Genomic DNA, 16,020 nt, shown 5'->3' on the forward strand with positions numbered 1-16,020 from the left:
ATACCATAGACAGTCAAGACTGTAGAATGTGCTATAAAAATGACCGTGTCTTATTTTGCACTATCGGCAAAGATGACCCTAAAGATAAATCGCAGATAGTCAAGGGAATGTGAAAATGACTTAAGATGATCTGGAGGTTTTAAAAAAAACTGATTTCAAATTACTTAGATATTCAGGATAAGGAGATGCAATACATTTATATTCTAGTCCCATATCGCCTCTTTTTGTTCAAAGGATGGGTTTCTATTTTAAATGTGACAGTATTTTTCTCAATGTCAGAAAGTCTGCTGTGAATCACTTAAAAAAAATCACAGTGGGACACATGCATTAGTTAACAGGCTATTGTTCTAGCAATTTTTGTAAGTAACATTATTGAAATGAGGAAAAAAATTATTCAGTCTGATAAAGATTTTTATCTTTTTTGTTGTTCCACTAGAGCGGAAGAGATGGTTGGGATGGTGAACGAAGTCTCAGAGAAGGTCAACTTCATTCAAGACAGCCTGTCAGAGTTAGACTGTCAGCTGGGTCAGCTCCAGGACCTCTCGGCGCAGGCTGTGGACACCCTCACTCTGCTCTCTGCTTCTGACAGCCTACATCAGGAAGAGGTACGCCTGGCTCAGTGTCGGCTTATCACAGCATCCCGGCATGTCCACCCTCACAGCTGGACCCTCCCACACAGGATGGGAGCAGACTGTGATGTTTCTAATATGCGGCGACTGATGGTCAAATCATGTAAAAGTACCCCGCCTTCCTTGCTAAAGGGCTCTGCTCTAGCAGCAAGCAGGCTAACAAATCAGGAATGCCATGTAGGAACCAGGGGAAATAAGAAAGGAAGACATGAACATGGTGAAGGGGGAGAGGAAACTGCAAAGGAGGTAGCTATGGTCTCTTTGAAATTTGCTGTCATTTCATAATATTGGCTCTGATGATGCCAAATTGATTTGTGTGTTTGTGATTTGGGGAAGGGGAATGAAATTATTACATCATAGTTGATTACTTCAGCAATTTAAAATGTTTGGTTTAAAAAGATATTTGTTTTCTATCGGACTCACAGTGTGCTCCTGTTGACCATCCTGGTGAGAAGTGGTTGGGAGTCTCAAAATCTGTGTCACATACTTCCCTGTCTCACTTTGTGAGGGATCAGACACCATCCGAGTCATGTGAATCATCCCGCTGTGGGTCTCCCCTCTCCCCCAGAGGCTTGGGATCCCCACATCACAGACCCTGGACATGTGACCCCTATCTGTATCCGAGTCAGGAGGCGACATCCATGGAGGAGGGAGAAGAAGAGGAGGAGGAGGAGCAAGGCGACAAAGAGGACGTGCAAGAACGGGAAAGAACTCAGGAAGAGCTGTCCAACATGGACAACAGTCAACCAGGTTTTCGGTCCAAACATTCCAGCCAGTGGGAAAGACCCACAATATCACCCAGGTGGGCATACATGCCCAGAGACCATCCCTATGGAAACTGCAGGTCTCTTTCTTCCAGCATGGAGAATATGACTTTCTCTGTGGCGCCCGTGTCTTCGTCTCTTAATCAGCCAATGAACAATGGAGGAATGTCTGGTAGGAGGGGCTTTAGCGATGATGCATCTCTACAGTGCAGCAGGAAACAAGGTATTTTTGTCTTGTGCTTGATGAAAACAGGAGAAAGGCTCTCTACCAATTGTTGTGTACATTATGTCCACTTTTGTATACTGGGATTTTGTGTTATCATGCAACCAAATGCTCAGTTTCTGATAACAGATAATGTGTTTCTCTGTTTATGCAGAGTGGTCCAAGTCCTCTGATTTTTCTCAGGTCCTGGACAGCAGAGGCAAAGGCCACAACAGGAAGACAGTGAAGATAAAAGAGAGCATTCCAGCTACAGTAATGTGAAACAAGATATCTTTTTATGAGCATACTGTTGACATTTACAGCATTTATAACCCCAGAAATTACTCAGGCAAGGTTCAGTAAGATGCTAAACATTGCATGGATCATAAAACCAAGTCTTTGCTAACTTTTTATATTTGGGACCTGTTTCCATGTTCTTACTTTTGTTGGAAAATAGGTAGCCATGAAGTCTCCCTTGTCTGATGCTTCAGGGAGAAGGCGTCGGAGATTTATAGGAGAACCCACATGTTGGTCAGCTTCAACCAGCCTCAATCAGCTCAGTAAGGACCCAGCATGCTGTTTATTTTAAGTACTAACATATTAGTAAAAACGTCCAACCCGGAAGTGTAAAGTTTGGTGATCCCTTTGTGTTCAGTGGCACAAGAAGAATAAGGTGAAGAAGTAGAGTGTTTTATAAAAAAGACTGTTGCTTTGTCATACGAGACTTTCAGAATTTTTTATCAAGCATCAGCATAAATATATACTATTCATAGATTACCAACAGTATCTAGATTTGTTTTAAAGCTTGAATAATTACTAATAATCAATAATGTCAATATTGTTTCAGATTTTGATCCCACAGATTTGTTGCAGAAGCAGGTGTATTCCCATCAGGTAAATTCTTGCTAAATTGGAGGGATATGTTGTTGTGACATAAGAAAAATATTGAGATAATACAAGATACAACATGTTTTGGGGATATTCCCCTGATTATTGTTGAATTGACCTATAGGATATGTGGAGCTCCACTCATTCAGCAATGAGCAGCTGGGCCAAATCCATGAGCCGAAGGTCTTCGTAAGTCTTCCTTTGTTCTGGGCTTCTATAATTACCACGAATTTAAAAATATTTTGATCCAAATAAATTTTTTCTTTATGTCTGTGATGCAGTTTACAGAGGGGTGTTTCACCTGAAGGTATTTCCAAACATACAACTTTAATACATTTCCTATACAATATATGTTCATACAAATAATTTGTTTAGTATTGTGAGATGTGTGGTAAAGTTTTTTAATTGCATCCCTTTACCTTGTTTGCCAAAGCCAAGAGCTCCACATTCCAGTCCAGTGACAATTTGTACCCACATTATTCAGGTATTTAATATATGCAGAAGATAAAGGTTTTTCTGAGACTTCCCTCATTCTGTACGCAGTTTTGATAGTGTTGTATCTGTATCTGTATCTGTTGTATCTTAATGTGTTATCAGCCATGGAAAGAAACAATCTGATGAGACTGGCTCACACCATCCCTTTCACTCCTGTTTCCATTTTTGGTAACTTTCTTGCTTGTTCTTTATAGCCACATTATGTCTTGTTCATCCATGTTCTTTGATTTACAAAAAATCTCTAGAATTTCGTAACATCTCTGTCCATGCACTCCATTGGGTTTTTCCTTATGATCTGCAGGAGGTGAAGAGGTGAGCATCTATTCTCTGGAGGACGTACCCTCTGACACTGACCCCGAATCCACTTCAGTCTCTTCCTGGTCCTCCAGAGGCCAGTCTGCCATACTGCAGCCACTCTTCAGTGAAGAGGGTTCTCTGGATGGGGGTCTCCGAAAGGGATACAGAATGCTTTGTACCTGGTCAGAACAGGATGAGTTCAAGCCCGGTCTTGTATATGTGGTCAAAGCCTTTAAGCCTGAGGTAGTTTGTGCCTGGCAAAGGTACTTCCATGGTAGCACTGCACTGCAGCTTTGTTTAAGGGTAAGTGTTCAAAAACACTATAAACAGCATTTTAGCAAGGAAATACTGAACTAGATATACATTTCATGGATGCAGCAGCACTGCTATTTAGCAAAATTTCACCTCAAATTTCCTCAAACTTCATAAAAATTTAACAGTGTGACAAACTTTTTTGACATTTTTGAAGGAGATCCAGCAGCAGCGAGCAGCCCAGAAGATGATGGAAGTGTTTAACCACATCAAACCTGATGATTTGCACCACTCGCCAAGGTGTGCAAGGCTTTTTCTTCCATGTTTATCTGCATGTACTTGCCTTTGCATGTTGTGACTTCCTTTTCTCTCCACCAGCTTTCTAGATGTATCACTGGTCCTCTTGCATTCTAATGGCCAGTGGCTAACTATTGAAAAAAACATGACCGGTGACTTCAGGAAATACAATAACAACACAGGAGAGGAGATCACCCCCTGCTGTTCATTGGAGGACCTGCTGCTAGCATTCTCCCACTGGACATATGAGTACTCACGCAGAGAGCTGCTGGTGCTTGATATACAAGGCAGATACTTTTACTTTTACTGTGTTTGTGGCATGCCTGCATACACTTGCTTATGTGAGCTGTTGAGTGTGTATCTGAAGTATTTTCTTCCTCTCTGTCTTTATTCTATCTGTTTTTCATACCTTTTTACTGTTGTTGTCAGGAGTGGGAGAGGAGCTAACTGATCCAACTGTCATCATGGCAGATGACCAAAGGTATGATAAGAGTTTCTGCCAAGGCAAGGCAAGGCATCTTTATTTATATAGCGCATTTCATACCACAGGCAACTCAATGTGCTTTACATAAAGACAAGGCATTTAAAACAACAGCATAAAGCAGCAATTTAAAGAGAAAAAAAAATAGAATAAAAATTAAAAACACAGTTAAAAGCAATCAAAGAAGAGGGGAAAAAGAAAGATATAAACTCAACCATAAGCACACCGAAAGAGAAATATTTTTAACCTGGATTTAAAAGTGCTTACAGTTGTGGTTGTAAGCACTTTTAAATCAAATCAACAACATCTAGTTTCAGATTTGGTTCATCTCTGATTGTAGAGTTTGACATTATGTGTGATATGTGCTGACGATGGACATCGCTGCTCTCATGTTGTCTGTCATTATTGCAGTGGTAGCAGGGGTGACATGCTTTTTGGTCCCGATAACCTTGGTGATGCCGCCATCAACGGTTTCCTGCAGAAACACTTTTGCAATTTCTCCTGCCGCAGGCTGGGCCTAAAAGGTATGAGACTCTTTTTTTGATAGAAACAAACAAACAAACAGAAAATGTGTGTTTATTAGGGATCTTTAAATACATGAGAAGTACATTTGCTCTCTTATTGACTGTGTAATATGTGGACTAGCATTTACAAAGGATTTTTTCTCTGTATGTACTTATTTCTCCTGTGTTCATGTGCGTATGCAAGTATTTGTATGTCACCTCTGTGTCGTCACTCAGGAGGCCTACTTGGCTCTGAGAGAATTCCCCAACAACTTCAAATGAAGACAGCACACACCAACAGCCAGCTAATTAAGCTGCGAGTCTTCGTTTATTTCTATAACAGCAGTAGTGTTGGAGACATAGGGGTGGGCCCGGCTTTGTGCGTTGAGCTGTGCGGCCTTTGATTACATATTAATCATTTCTTTGTGCTGGCAATGTGCTACTGAGACATAGCTTTGATTAGCTATTAATTAATGTCTCTTGGTAGACGCGATACCGGCATCTAGAGGATAACTGCGCGGAAAGAAACTGAGCTCAATAACAAACAAGCCCAGCAAACAAATACACGAAGGCAAACATTCAGACACAGTTGTTTTGATATTTCAAAGGTGCGTTGTGTTTCCTCTTCCTTGTCTTGTGTCCTCTCCAAGATTTCTCCAACAAATGAAACCAAATTATTCATGCTGGATGCATGGACTTCCTCCCGGTCCTGTCAGTATTCTCTTTCTTGTGGTAATGACTGTGTTATTGGAGTGACACGTCGCTAACTGATGTTTCTGTTGTTCAGATTTAAGGAGCAGTTCGGGCAGCTGCGAGAACAGCAGTGAGGGAGAGTCGATATCGGGGAATGAAGATGAAGCCAGCGTTTAACCTTTGATCCAGGAAATAGGGGAAAAAAGGCACTGTTTTTTATAAAGGTGTTTCTTCTAAAATATTCTCATGGTGTTCACTGTCAGGCCTTATTTGTTTACAGTGAAAACAGAAAGATAATCGAGTAACATCACCTCATCAGAGGTCTGTTAACAGACACCAGATTTGAAGGATTATTGTAATTTGTATGAAGGTCTGTAATAGACAACTTTAAGGATAATGGAAGTCCTGTGGGGTAATGTTGCTACTTTTTTTTTGTCATTGCACTGTATACCGTGAATCATAATGTAAAATACAAAGAAAATATGACTGCTTTTTCGAAATAACTATTTTGTATTTGTTCAGAAGGAATTAATTGTACAATGTTGATACATGTTCTCATTTTATGTATCAATTTACAGGGATGAAATTACTCTGTTCACTTGAAGGAAAAATACATAAAGAGATGATATGCATGAGTCAGAAAAGCGAGGCAAAAATGCACCCATAAAATTTATTTAATTTTTTTTCTTCCCACAACAAAATGTCTACAAAAGCGATAAAATATAGAATTTAACAAAAATCACTTCAGACCTTCACATTGTATGTACAACCCAAAGGAGGACTCGCTAAGGCCCCTGCATAGCTCTGAACATCAACCCAGTCTGATCCAACAGTTTTGGGCGTTTTTGACTCTCTTCAATGCAAATGCGTGCACGCGCACACTCTTTTGTTTTATTGTTAAGATGAAAACTCTACAGCATTTGTCTTGAATTTTTAGTAGAGTTAGTTCAGAGTCCTGCAGAGTCCCACAAAAATGGGGAAAAAAACAAAGCATCAAATGTAAAAATGTTTTGACAGTGTAAGCAAATACACATTTTCCTTGGAGTTCCCATTTTTTGATTGGTTTCTCATGTAAACTCACACAGTAAAGCATCTACGCCCCACTCTGCCAATCCTTTCTCTCCTCACTAGCTATGGCACTTTGAAAACAAACAAAATGTCTTCTTTTTTTTTTAAATGTTTTTTTTTTTGTTGTTGTTTTTTTTTTTTTATTGTCTTGTTTTGTTAGTCCTGTGTAAAAGAGGTTCTGTAACCCAAGCACCTTTCAGGTTTCAGTTACAGATTGCTACATTTTGTTTTATTTGCTCTTGCTGGGACGCAAAGACATTCTAAACAATAAATTAACAAATTTAAATGCTGCTCCAATTGCACACGTGTATAATGCATCAAGAAAATTTACAAAGCACTGGTAGAGCAAACATGATCTCATCTCACTCTCTTTTCGGTCCCACGCACACTCACACCCACACAAGTTTTCATAGGGAAGGGAGAAGGAGGTTTGGAGTGTATTCGACAAAGCGTATGAAATATGTTTCAAACCAAGTGTAATAAAAACGTCTGCACAATATATTTGAGTTGTCACATTGAATGACAATTACTCATGTGCGCTCCACAATGTCATTCTGTGTTGATGGAGTAGTAAAGGCGCATGATGCGTTCAGCCCCTCACACTGAACAGGCTACTCCATAACATTCAGAATAGATACCCCTTCCCACATTGTTCCCTCCCACATCAGGTAGAGGATTTCAAATCCGGTCGACTAAGGCCAATTCAGAAAGGGCCATTCACTGACTGATAATATAAATTCACACATTCAGAGGGTTGGGAAAAAAAACAGCTTTCAAATCCAACAACAAATTTTAAATTGTTTGTGTATAAATTAGAGCATTTTATTTAAAAAAAAAAAAAAAAATCTTTCAGCTTGTGAGAAAAAAGCTTTGTAAAGGTGTGGAATTTGCCCTAAACTGATTGCCCACCCTGCCAAAAAAAAATTCTCCCCAGAAAACCCACATTATCATAAGAGGAGAAAACACAAATAAGCCCCAAATGTTTCATTGCAATGAAACGCCATGCAAATAGAACAGAACAACAATAGGCTAATAGTAATAGAAGAATAGTAGTCATAATAAGAACAATAATAATAGTAAATAGTAATAAAATAAAAAATAATCTTACAATGCAAACATGACAGTAGTAAATGTCTCCAGTTCTTATTGCTACATTATCTTACTTACAGTGTTGGTTACCACTTGTTCTTGCCAGCACATCCCCCTCACAACCCCACTCCACCCCTTTGATTCACAGTCTAACAGGGAAAACAAAAATATCACACACAAAAACTTCATATTCAGAGTTGGAATTCACTGTCCCACGGGGTGTTGTGATGGCGTTTAAATCACAGCTTACTAATGGACTTCCCTCACTGTCCTCAAAGCAGCAAAAGAAGCCGTAAACATGAGCATACAGTGGTGACGAGCACAATGATGTATTTTTGTTTTGTGGTGTAAAGATGATTGTCCTACAGTCTGGGTTTCTTCAGAGATATGGACAGTGAATTCATGCTCTATACACACACATGCTCACGCGCAAACACACACACACACACACACACACATAAATATATGCCTATAAAGCCTTGTCTGGGCAGATTACATTGCTGGCAAACATTGGCGGTGTATGCCATTGTTATCCTAAAAAGTTCTTCTTTTACAATTAATTTTTTTGTAAAGTTTTTAAAATATTATTCCCTCTTTTAATGCAAAGTCAGAATAAGAACTGCTCCCTGAGAGATGCTATGTAGTGCACAGAGTCTTAATGAGCAAGTGATTGTCTGTAAGGTCAATGGCCTCTGATTTGTGTTCGGCTCAGGAGTCGAAGGAAAGTTGCTGCACGTTGGAGGAACTAATAAATGGATCGCTGACACAGCGTGGAGCACTTAGATGTGGATCGCTAACAGTTAACATTGCGAGTTCCTCCACAGTGTCAACATTTTTTTTGCCGACATGGAAAAAAAACATTTACACGTGGATAATCATTTTCAGGGTCCCAGTGTTTTTAATGTTAATGGATAGATTACTTGTTTGACTGTCTGTGCCTGTAGCAAGTGGAAGATCTGGCCACTGTACAAAAATAATTTTCAAATATGAGAGACTCTTAGTGAGGTCTCCATTTTTAGTACTTAAGGTCAGTTTCCACTATTTATGGCATTTAGCAATGAAGCAAAAAATAACTCCCCAAAAAACCTGTCTTTGATTGAAAAAAATAAAAAAGCAAAATTGTCATTTTTATTATGTATTTATGTAATAAGCTGAAGAGTTCCGGCAGCTGATTAATTTAGCTGTGTAGAGTCCCTTATTTTGGTTAATGGCTCATTTTGATTGTGCTGAGATTTCCTGTTGCTCATCAGTGATCTCTTTGCAAAGGTATTGCATACAGAGCATCTAATGGATGTTTGCAGAGACCCTAATACATGTATCCACAGTGATTTTCAGATTATTCCTTCATAAGAAAAGACAGTGACAACCCTATGCCCAGATGAGATAAATGCCCAGTAAAGCAAGTGTGATTTTACAGTGTCCAAATACTAGCAAACAATTACAGTCTGTAACTGCTTGCAGTTATGGAATGAATAAGTGGAAAAAAAGTGATTGTCAATTACGACTTTCTGTATAAATGGCTAATGTTTTACTTCAGCTGCTAGTGATGCTACGCTTTCTTCACATTTTTCAGTCAGTGCTCTGTCCCCAGATTGCATTGTGCCACGCTGAAAATGCCGCAGAGTCTGAGGTTGAATGAATTCCATCCATAGAGATGATTGGTAGACATTATCATTGATCAAGAGTGAAATATAGTGCATCTTAGTTACAACTGCTATTCTGTTTTGAACAGCTTCAAACAAACAAAAAAGAGAGGGTAAAGGAGGAAAGATGAGGAATAAGATCAGGAATGCAGTACGAAAGTTATTGCTCTTTACAGAAAGGGTCCAACATATTCACAGCCCGGAGTGACATCCATGGACTGGATTGTGCAAAAAGGAGGATGAGGGCATACAGCACTCATGCAGATGTTAAAAATTTGAAAGTTTATTTCTAATTCAAGTCTGCCTTCATTTGGTCACTTTTTTTTTCAGATTAAAAATAAATGTTGGCGAAGCATAATGCCAAGGTCCTGATTCATTAAAAGCAGGGTAAGGGGAATCTGGGGAGAGGTGTGGGGTTCGTTGTGAGGTCCTGGATTCTGATTAAATGTTTCTGATTGATTGTTCGAAAGCAGTCCAGCTTTTATTGGACATAATTATTGCAGCGAGAAATAAATTATTGATAGGTTGGCAAATCTGCCTGATTTTCTTTTTGTCTTGCAAAATAGAATATTTATGTATACATCTTCACCTTGAAAAGTAGTAGCAGGTATTTTCTTTTTAAATCCTTCATACGCTCTCTTTACATCTCTATAAGTTCTGATCAGAAGGATGTTACACCTTCTATACATATGAACAAAATCCAGACAAGGCTTCTGTATATCAACAAACCCAAATCAAATCCTGGTTTGTGCCCAGTATTCTTTCACAAGTCTCAACTTTACAAATTCTGTACACAGGAAACTATCAAATAAAATAAGAACACATAGACAAGGTATAGTCAGCCACAGTGGGCTGCTGTATATTTAAATTAGGACTAACTTATTTCAACAGAGCAAGAAGTAATACTGGAATCCGTTCTCCACTAGAAGAATATCTACAATAGCTTCTCTAAATCCACAGTTCCCTCCCCCATCCAGCTTCTTCATCTTCACAATGTCTTAAATTGAAAAAAAAAAAACAAAAAAAAATGTTTTCAATTGAAATCAAATTAACTTACCCACTTTTTCTTAAAAAGATCGACAGCTTAAAATTGTTTCTAGATGTTTTAAAGTCTGTACATTTCTGGTCAGTCAGTCAGTTCAGTTCAGGAGACAGGTGAAAGCCCCCTCAGGTTGTGGCGTGGGGCATGTTTCATTTATATATACATTCTTCAGACTGTATCGGTGAACAAGATAGGATAAGTGCTGGACATTCCTAGTATTGTTGGCGGTAACTCTATGTTTCTAGCAGATGAATCCTCACCCCTGAAAAGAGCCTGGGGGAGCTCGGAAAAATGTGGTTGCCACAACGATGACACAGTCGACACGGCCGCTGTCGTCTCGTCAGATGAAGCAAACTTAGTTTCTTGGTCCTCTGCTTCGGCTGTGTGTTGTGTTTGGACCACAGACAGTCACTTGGGCATCGCCATGGCAGAGTTTGGGTCGGGATTAAACAGTTCTTTGTAGAGCGGAGGGAAGAGGATGTTGACTGTTTCTGGATGGAGTTGCTGGAAGGCCTGGAGCTCCTCAGTATGGAGCGTGCACAGGGCTGACAATGTTGGGATTCGGCTGATTAGCTGCCAGACAGGAGGAAAAAAATGGTTATAGTTAAGGAATTTAGACCGAGAAACTAGGCATAGGATTAGTAGTAACTTTTTTCTACAGTTGTGCTTAGTTTGTTTTAATTTTTGTGCACCAGTGGTTGAGGCCAGAGAAGTTGCTGTGTGTGTTCAATCTGCATTTTTCATCTATGGCAGCATAAATGTAAATTCCTACAAATGGTCAGCCTACCTTTGCTAGTGCATCTTCATCCATGTGGTTCTTCTGCATAATGTGCTGCAGGGCAAAGTAGATCTTCTCCTGGAGCTTTTGGACTTTTCTCGGTTCCATCAGCCAGGGCCGATCTGAGTAGAGACAAGAAACTGATTCGCTTACTGCCAATATTTTAGAGTTGCTGCATTCTGGTTCAGAGCTGGACATACAGTTGTTTGTTCTTGAGATTGGCTCTACCAAAGAGGTAGGACTAAATGGATATAATTTCTTCAGCTGTGATTATGCCCATCATTACAAACGTCAACAGACTTTAACAATTCTAAAGCGTGTTCAATCCCACACAACCCCACTCCACCCCTTTGATTCACAGTCTAATGAGGGAAAACAAAAACATCACACACATTAACTTTATATTCAGAGTTCACTGCCCCACGGGGTGTTGTGATGGCGTTTAAATCACAGCTCAATCAATGCACCACATTTATTCTTGTGTTGTAATGATATTGGCGGATGCACACTGACCTGTGGAAATGAGTACAGCTGCTGAGAAGAGAGCAATTTCCTCCTCTGTTAGTTGCAGTGAACACAAACTCTTGGCAAAGTCAAAAACTGCACTCACTAGGTCATCACAACCTTGAAGAAAAGCAAGGAAAAAGGGATTTTATTACACTCATTCTGGTCATGTGTGGTAATAAGCAAATGTACCTCATGTGGAAGTGTTGTAGAAGATTTGCATTTTTTCTCTTACTTTCTGCCTTTATTGGTCCTTTTTCTCACTTATACCAAGAAAAAAAGGGCATTAATATGAATGTCTTACCCAGAGCTTTGAACATCTGCATGCCTCCGTACTTCCCCTCAAAGAGCACAGTGTTATTGAGAGGGTTGAACGCCCTACACATCCGCACCAAGACTACCTCCAAACAGCCTGGAAGACCCATGCAGACAGGCAAAAAAAGTGTAAGACACCACAGGACTTTCTCTTTTGTACTAAGTAGAAAGCCTATGTGCTAAGCCAGACAATGACAGTCCATACATCTCACCTGACTTGAGAAGGAGTATCTGGTCATTCTGACACAGCTCCATGAACCCTGAGATGCGCTTGGCAAACTCCACCACATACTGGATTGCATGGGTGATCTGGATGGCACACTGTTGCCAGAGCACGTCCCGGGGCTGGAATCAAAAAGACGTACTTTAGATATATATGCTCTGTACTTATTATGCTCTATTATGTCAGTTAATCATATTAACTAAATCTTAATGTTGATCTGACTGACAATGCTGCGAAACAGCTCTCAAGTATGGGCAAATTTGGCAATGTTCTTATTTGTTCCATTGTTTTTTTCAGAAATCTAACCCTCATTTTAATGAAAAACTCTAAAGAAAATAGTATCATTGAAGTAAATTGTATCTGTAGAATGACAATACATATATGTAAAAAAAACTATACAAGTAAAAAGATAAAATCACAAACTTTGAAAAAGATTTTGCCACATTGCAAATGTAATGTCACAGTCTGTACTAGAAGATGATGATGTAACATAAAACCTCACCTTGCTCTGGTACATCTTGACCTCTTCATAGGAATGAGTCTGCCAGGCTAGCTGCTGTAGCTCCTCTGTCGTGTACTGACATGTCTCCAGGTGTGACTTGATGATATTCTGAGCAATACGGTCTGGAAGAGAGAATTATTAATCAATTATTCTATGTACCCTACGTTCATGCATTTAATAATTTATTCACGTGTGATGTTTTGTGAACATACAATGATCTGTGTATGTAGAAAATTCAGATAAAGCATCTTCAAGCACTTTTCCGTGTTATCCTTTTACTACTTAATTCAACATTCCCTTGCTTAACTTAAACTAAATCTGTGATATCCATGTTAGGCATGCATACACTGATATGACACACTGTCAGCTGGCCATGTAAGCCTGTCTGATGTCCTGTTGTGCTTTCAGATTAGGACTCTGACTCAGGCTTCCAAGAGTACTTTGTGGGTAATGATTAATTTTCCATGTGAATAATTCATGTAGATTTTAAATGATTAATTATTTTACTGCAGTGGTTTAATCTATCAAGTAAAATGCATTATTTACCCAGCTCTCCCATGCTGACATTATTGGGCCCAAGCTGACTGTCCTGGTAGCCTCCGTAGCTGAACAGGTTGGGTACTGGCGTCAGGTCATAAACAGGCTCCTGCTTAATGTGCTTCATGCCTGACATGTCCAAACCCGACTGGTCTGGAGACGGCTGGGTGGAATCCATCCCATAGTAGCCCCCCGGGACTCCGCCTCCATTACCATGGCCATTTTTGGGTATATCTATGACATGACCATTGGCATAGGTGCCCCCTATTTCATGGTTTAGGGTGGACAGTCCGTTGGTCAGGCTGGATGAGTAAACACGTGCCAGAGCTTCAGCTTCGCCTGTCTGCTGCTGCCTCTGCTCCTGCAGTCGTGCCTGGTGCTTCTGGACCTCTGCGTACAGGCTGTCACGTTGCTTCTTTGACATGCGGCCAAACTTAACCGCTATATGAGGAGAAATTACAATTTAGGGCGACCAAAAAAAAAAAAAAAAAAAACTTTCCAGCTTCTGTGAAAAATAGGATTACAAGGCTTATCTATTATCCAGTATAGTTTGAGGAGACAAGGGGAAAGCTGAGATACAAGTGAAGGTTCTACATGCACTGTTAACAAACTACACAAAGTGTATAGATCCAGATAAACTGAGCCTCACCATCTCTGGACATTCCTAGGGCAAGACATTTCTGCAGGCGGCAGTGTTGGCAGCGGTTGCGGTTTGTTCTGTCGATGAGACAGTTCCTCTGGCGAGGGCAGGAATAGGAGGCATTGTTTTGCTGACTCCGTCTGAAGAAACCCTGGTTACATGTCAATAAAAAATACAGGCCTCAGGTACAATAGAGCACTTTGCACTCTCAATTAAAACTTGATTAAGACTTGTATGAAACACCATTAAGTCTTACCTTACATCCCTCACACGTGATGACTCCATAGTGGATACCTGATGATTTGTCTCCGCAAATTTTACATGGTATAACTTCGATTTGGGCTGTAAGAAAAGCGAAAATAGATAGGATTTGGGTTACAAATGATGTTTTGGACTTGGTATATTACTACGACACCCAAGCTTCCCTGAACAACATCTTGCTCAGTGAGTGTTGCTCAGCTGGTAATCCTCAGCTGGTGGTCTAATTTGAAGAAAACCCCAGTGGATATCTTGGTTTGCTGTGGCACCTGTGTGCACTTGTGTCCACGCATAGTTCCTGTGTGACTTCAAATTCACAAGGGCACAGTGACATTTGACATTGATTACGTTTTTATAGGAGTTTTTTCTACTAACTGGGACACTTAGAACTGTGTACGTACACACTACACATGCACAACTGTGTGCACAGATTCTTTGTGTAAAGCTTGAAGTAGAGACCCCTGCAGGTTACAAGGGTTGCCCATAATGAGAAAACCGGTTACATCACTAAAGGACCTCTATATTTTCCGTACTCTCACACACTCTTAATGATACACACATTTAGCATTTTCTAATTTAGGTATCTACAGATTTAACCACTTTATCTCGATGTTAGATTTTACTCACTGTGTATTGGCAGCTCCATATACAGTCACAACCAAAGGCACAGAATATGAACAGAAACTATTTCAACACACAGAAGCACCTGCTGTGATTTCCTTTGAACATATAATCCATATTATATGGAAAGAGAAAGCTGCTGTTCCTGTTAAGAGATGGATGTACATGGATGTAGAGGTAGGCAGGTATGCTGCTGAGATGGCACAGTCTCTATAAAGAGATTAGACAGCCTATCTAATCCTAAATTATTTCCCGACGAGCTGGTTCCCTCCTCTGCTGAGCACTTCCTCAGCTGAAACAGCCATTCTCATGTAATCTCCTTGCATAGTCCCACCTGTGGGAAATTCTGCATGACTTTGTACATTTTCTGAGAAGTTCAGAAAACAGGTAAAGTCAACAAGCAGATTCTTATGCTGTGTAATGAATGTTGCCCAACTGAGCACATTACTGCAGTATGTGTGTCCAGATCGTGTGTGGAGGCTGACGTCCAGTTAGAAAGTTAGATTGTTACTTTTTGTTTATGTGTACATACTTTCTTTGACAGGTTTGTTAACATGTTTATAATTTAAGTCTAGGTGTTTGTGTGTATGTATGCTAAATGTCTGTAGTGGAATGAGTGTGCAGTATACATAATAGGATAATCTCTTATTAGGATCAATGGAGGCAGTTCTGTCTGTCTAGCAACTGAGCAGGTACATATGATCACTCCACTTTAGAAATTCCACCTGGACCTTAGGGACATGATCGAAAGTATGATTATCAAACATGCATTTTGTCAGTGTTTCTGGATGTTGATGCTCAGAATCAGCCAACTGACACCCAAATAATGCAATCAAACCAGCTGCATTGTACCTAATGATTTATACTTAGGGTTTCACACCGTACGGCTGTTCTCAAGTTCAAATCTGCTGAAAGTTTCTCTCTATTCAGAGTATGGAGATAGAACTTATAAAAACAAATAACTTAATGACTGCATAAATTATCCTGCTTTAGTGATTTTTTTTCAGTTTCAGTAATTTCTACCTCATTCACCCACTATCGACCTCTGGTGAATATTATGAGGTATGAAAAGCTTACAAGCTAAAAAATGACATCCTGCAAGCCATGACCCTGGACTGTGCACTTTTCTTCAATGAAAATTTTACACTGCCTATAGATATACATAAACACATATATTTACATATATATATATGTATATATATATATATGTCAATATTTCAGATAGAGCATTGTTTTTTGTCACAGTCACTTTTCCAGTAGGAAAAACATGCTTTTGGACTCATCCTCAAACACATACTG

General features: G+C 39.7%; 2 protein-coding genes across 6 annotated transcripts in view; one reads left to right on the plus strand and one right to left on the minus strand.

Moving 5' to 3' along the window:
* The window catches only part of trpm6 (transient receptor potential cation channel, subfamily M, member 6), a 24,412-nt gene extending 16,776 nt beyond the window's left edge, over nt 1-7,636 (plus strand). For all 5 annotated transcript variants that reach the window (XM_075468579.1, XM_075468583.1, XM_075468580.1 and 2 more), the window contains 15 exons: nt 437-875; nt 1,055-1,616; nt 1,771-1,868; nt 2,053-2,155; nt 2,443-2,489; nt 2,608-2,672; nt 2,765-2,790; nt 2,917-2,967; nt 3,081-3,146; nt 3,280-3,578; nt 3,745-3,827; nt 3,906-4,111; nt 4,254-4,305; nt 4,717-4,829; nt 5,596-7,636. In XM_075468579.1, the coding sequence (XP_075324694.1) occupies nt 437-875; nt 1,055-1,616; nt 1,771-1,868; nt 2,053-2,155; nt 2,443-2,489; nt 2,608-2,672; nt 2,765-2,790; nt 2,917-2,967; nt 3,081-3,146; nt 3,280-3,578; nt 3,745-3,827; nt 3,906-4,111; nt 4,254-4,305; nt 4,717-4,829; nt 5,596-5,678 (2,293 nt within the window). In that variant the 3' untranslated portion in view covers nt 5,679-7,636. The remainder of the gene's footprint in view (nt 1-436; nt 876-1,054; nt 1,617-1,770; nt 1,869-2,052; nt 2,156-2,442; nt 2,490-2,607; nt 2,673-2,764; nt 2,791-2,916; nt 2,968-3,080; nt 3,147-3,279; nt 3,579-3,744; nt 3,828-3,905; nt 4,112-4,253; nt 4,306-4,716; nt 4,830-5,595) is intronic.
* The window catches only part of rorb (RAR-related orphan receptor B), a 22,954-nt gene continuing 13,097 nt past the window's right edge, over nt 6,164-16,020 (minus strand). Inside the window, exons 2-10 of the mRNA XM_075468587.1 lie at nt 14,099-14,184; nt 13,852-13,993; nt 13,212-13,643; nt 12,666-12,787; nt 12,153-12,285; nt 11,930-12,037; nt 11,635-11,745; nt 11,131-11,243; nt 6,164-10,916 (exon numbers count right to left, since the gene is read on the minus strand). Coding sequence (XP_075324702.1) covers nt 10,752-10,916; nt 11,131-11,243; nt 11,635-11,745; nt 11,930-12,037; nt 12,153-12,285; nt 12,666-12,787; nt 13,212-13,643; nt 13,852-13,993; nt 14,099-14,184 — 1,412 coding nt within the window. The 3' untranslated portion in view covers nt 6,164-10,751. The remainder of the gene's footprint in view (nt 10,917-11,130; nt 11,244-11,634; nt 11,746-11,929; nt 12,038-12,152; nt 12,286-12,665; nt 12,788-13,211; nt 13,644-13,851; nt 13,994-14,098; nt 14,185-16,020) is intronic.

This window comes from Odontesthes bonariensis, chromosome 6 (assembly GCF_027942865.1).
Source record: "Odontesthes bonariensis isolate fOdoBon6 chromosome 6, fOdoBon6.hap1, whole genome shotgun sequence".
In the NCBI taxonomy this organism is placed as follows: Eukaryota; Metazoa; Chordata; class Actinopteri; order Atheriniformes; family Atherinopsidae; genus Odontesthes; species Odontesthes bonariensis.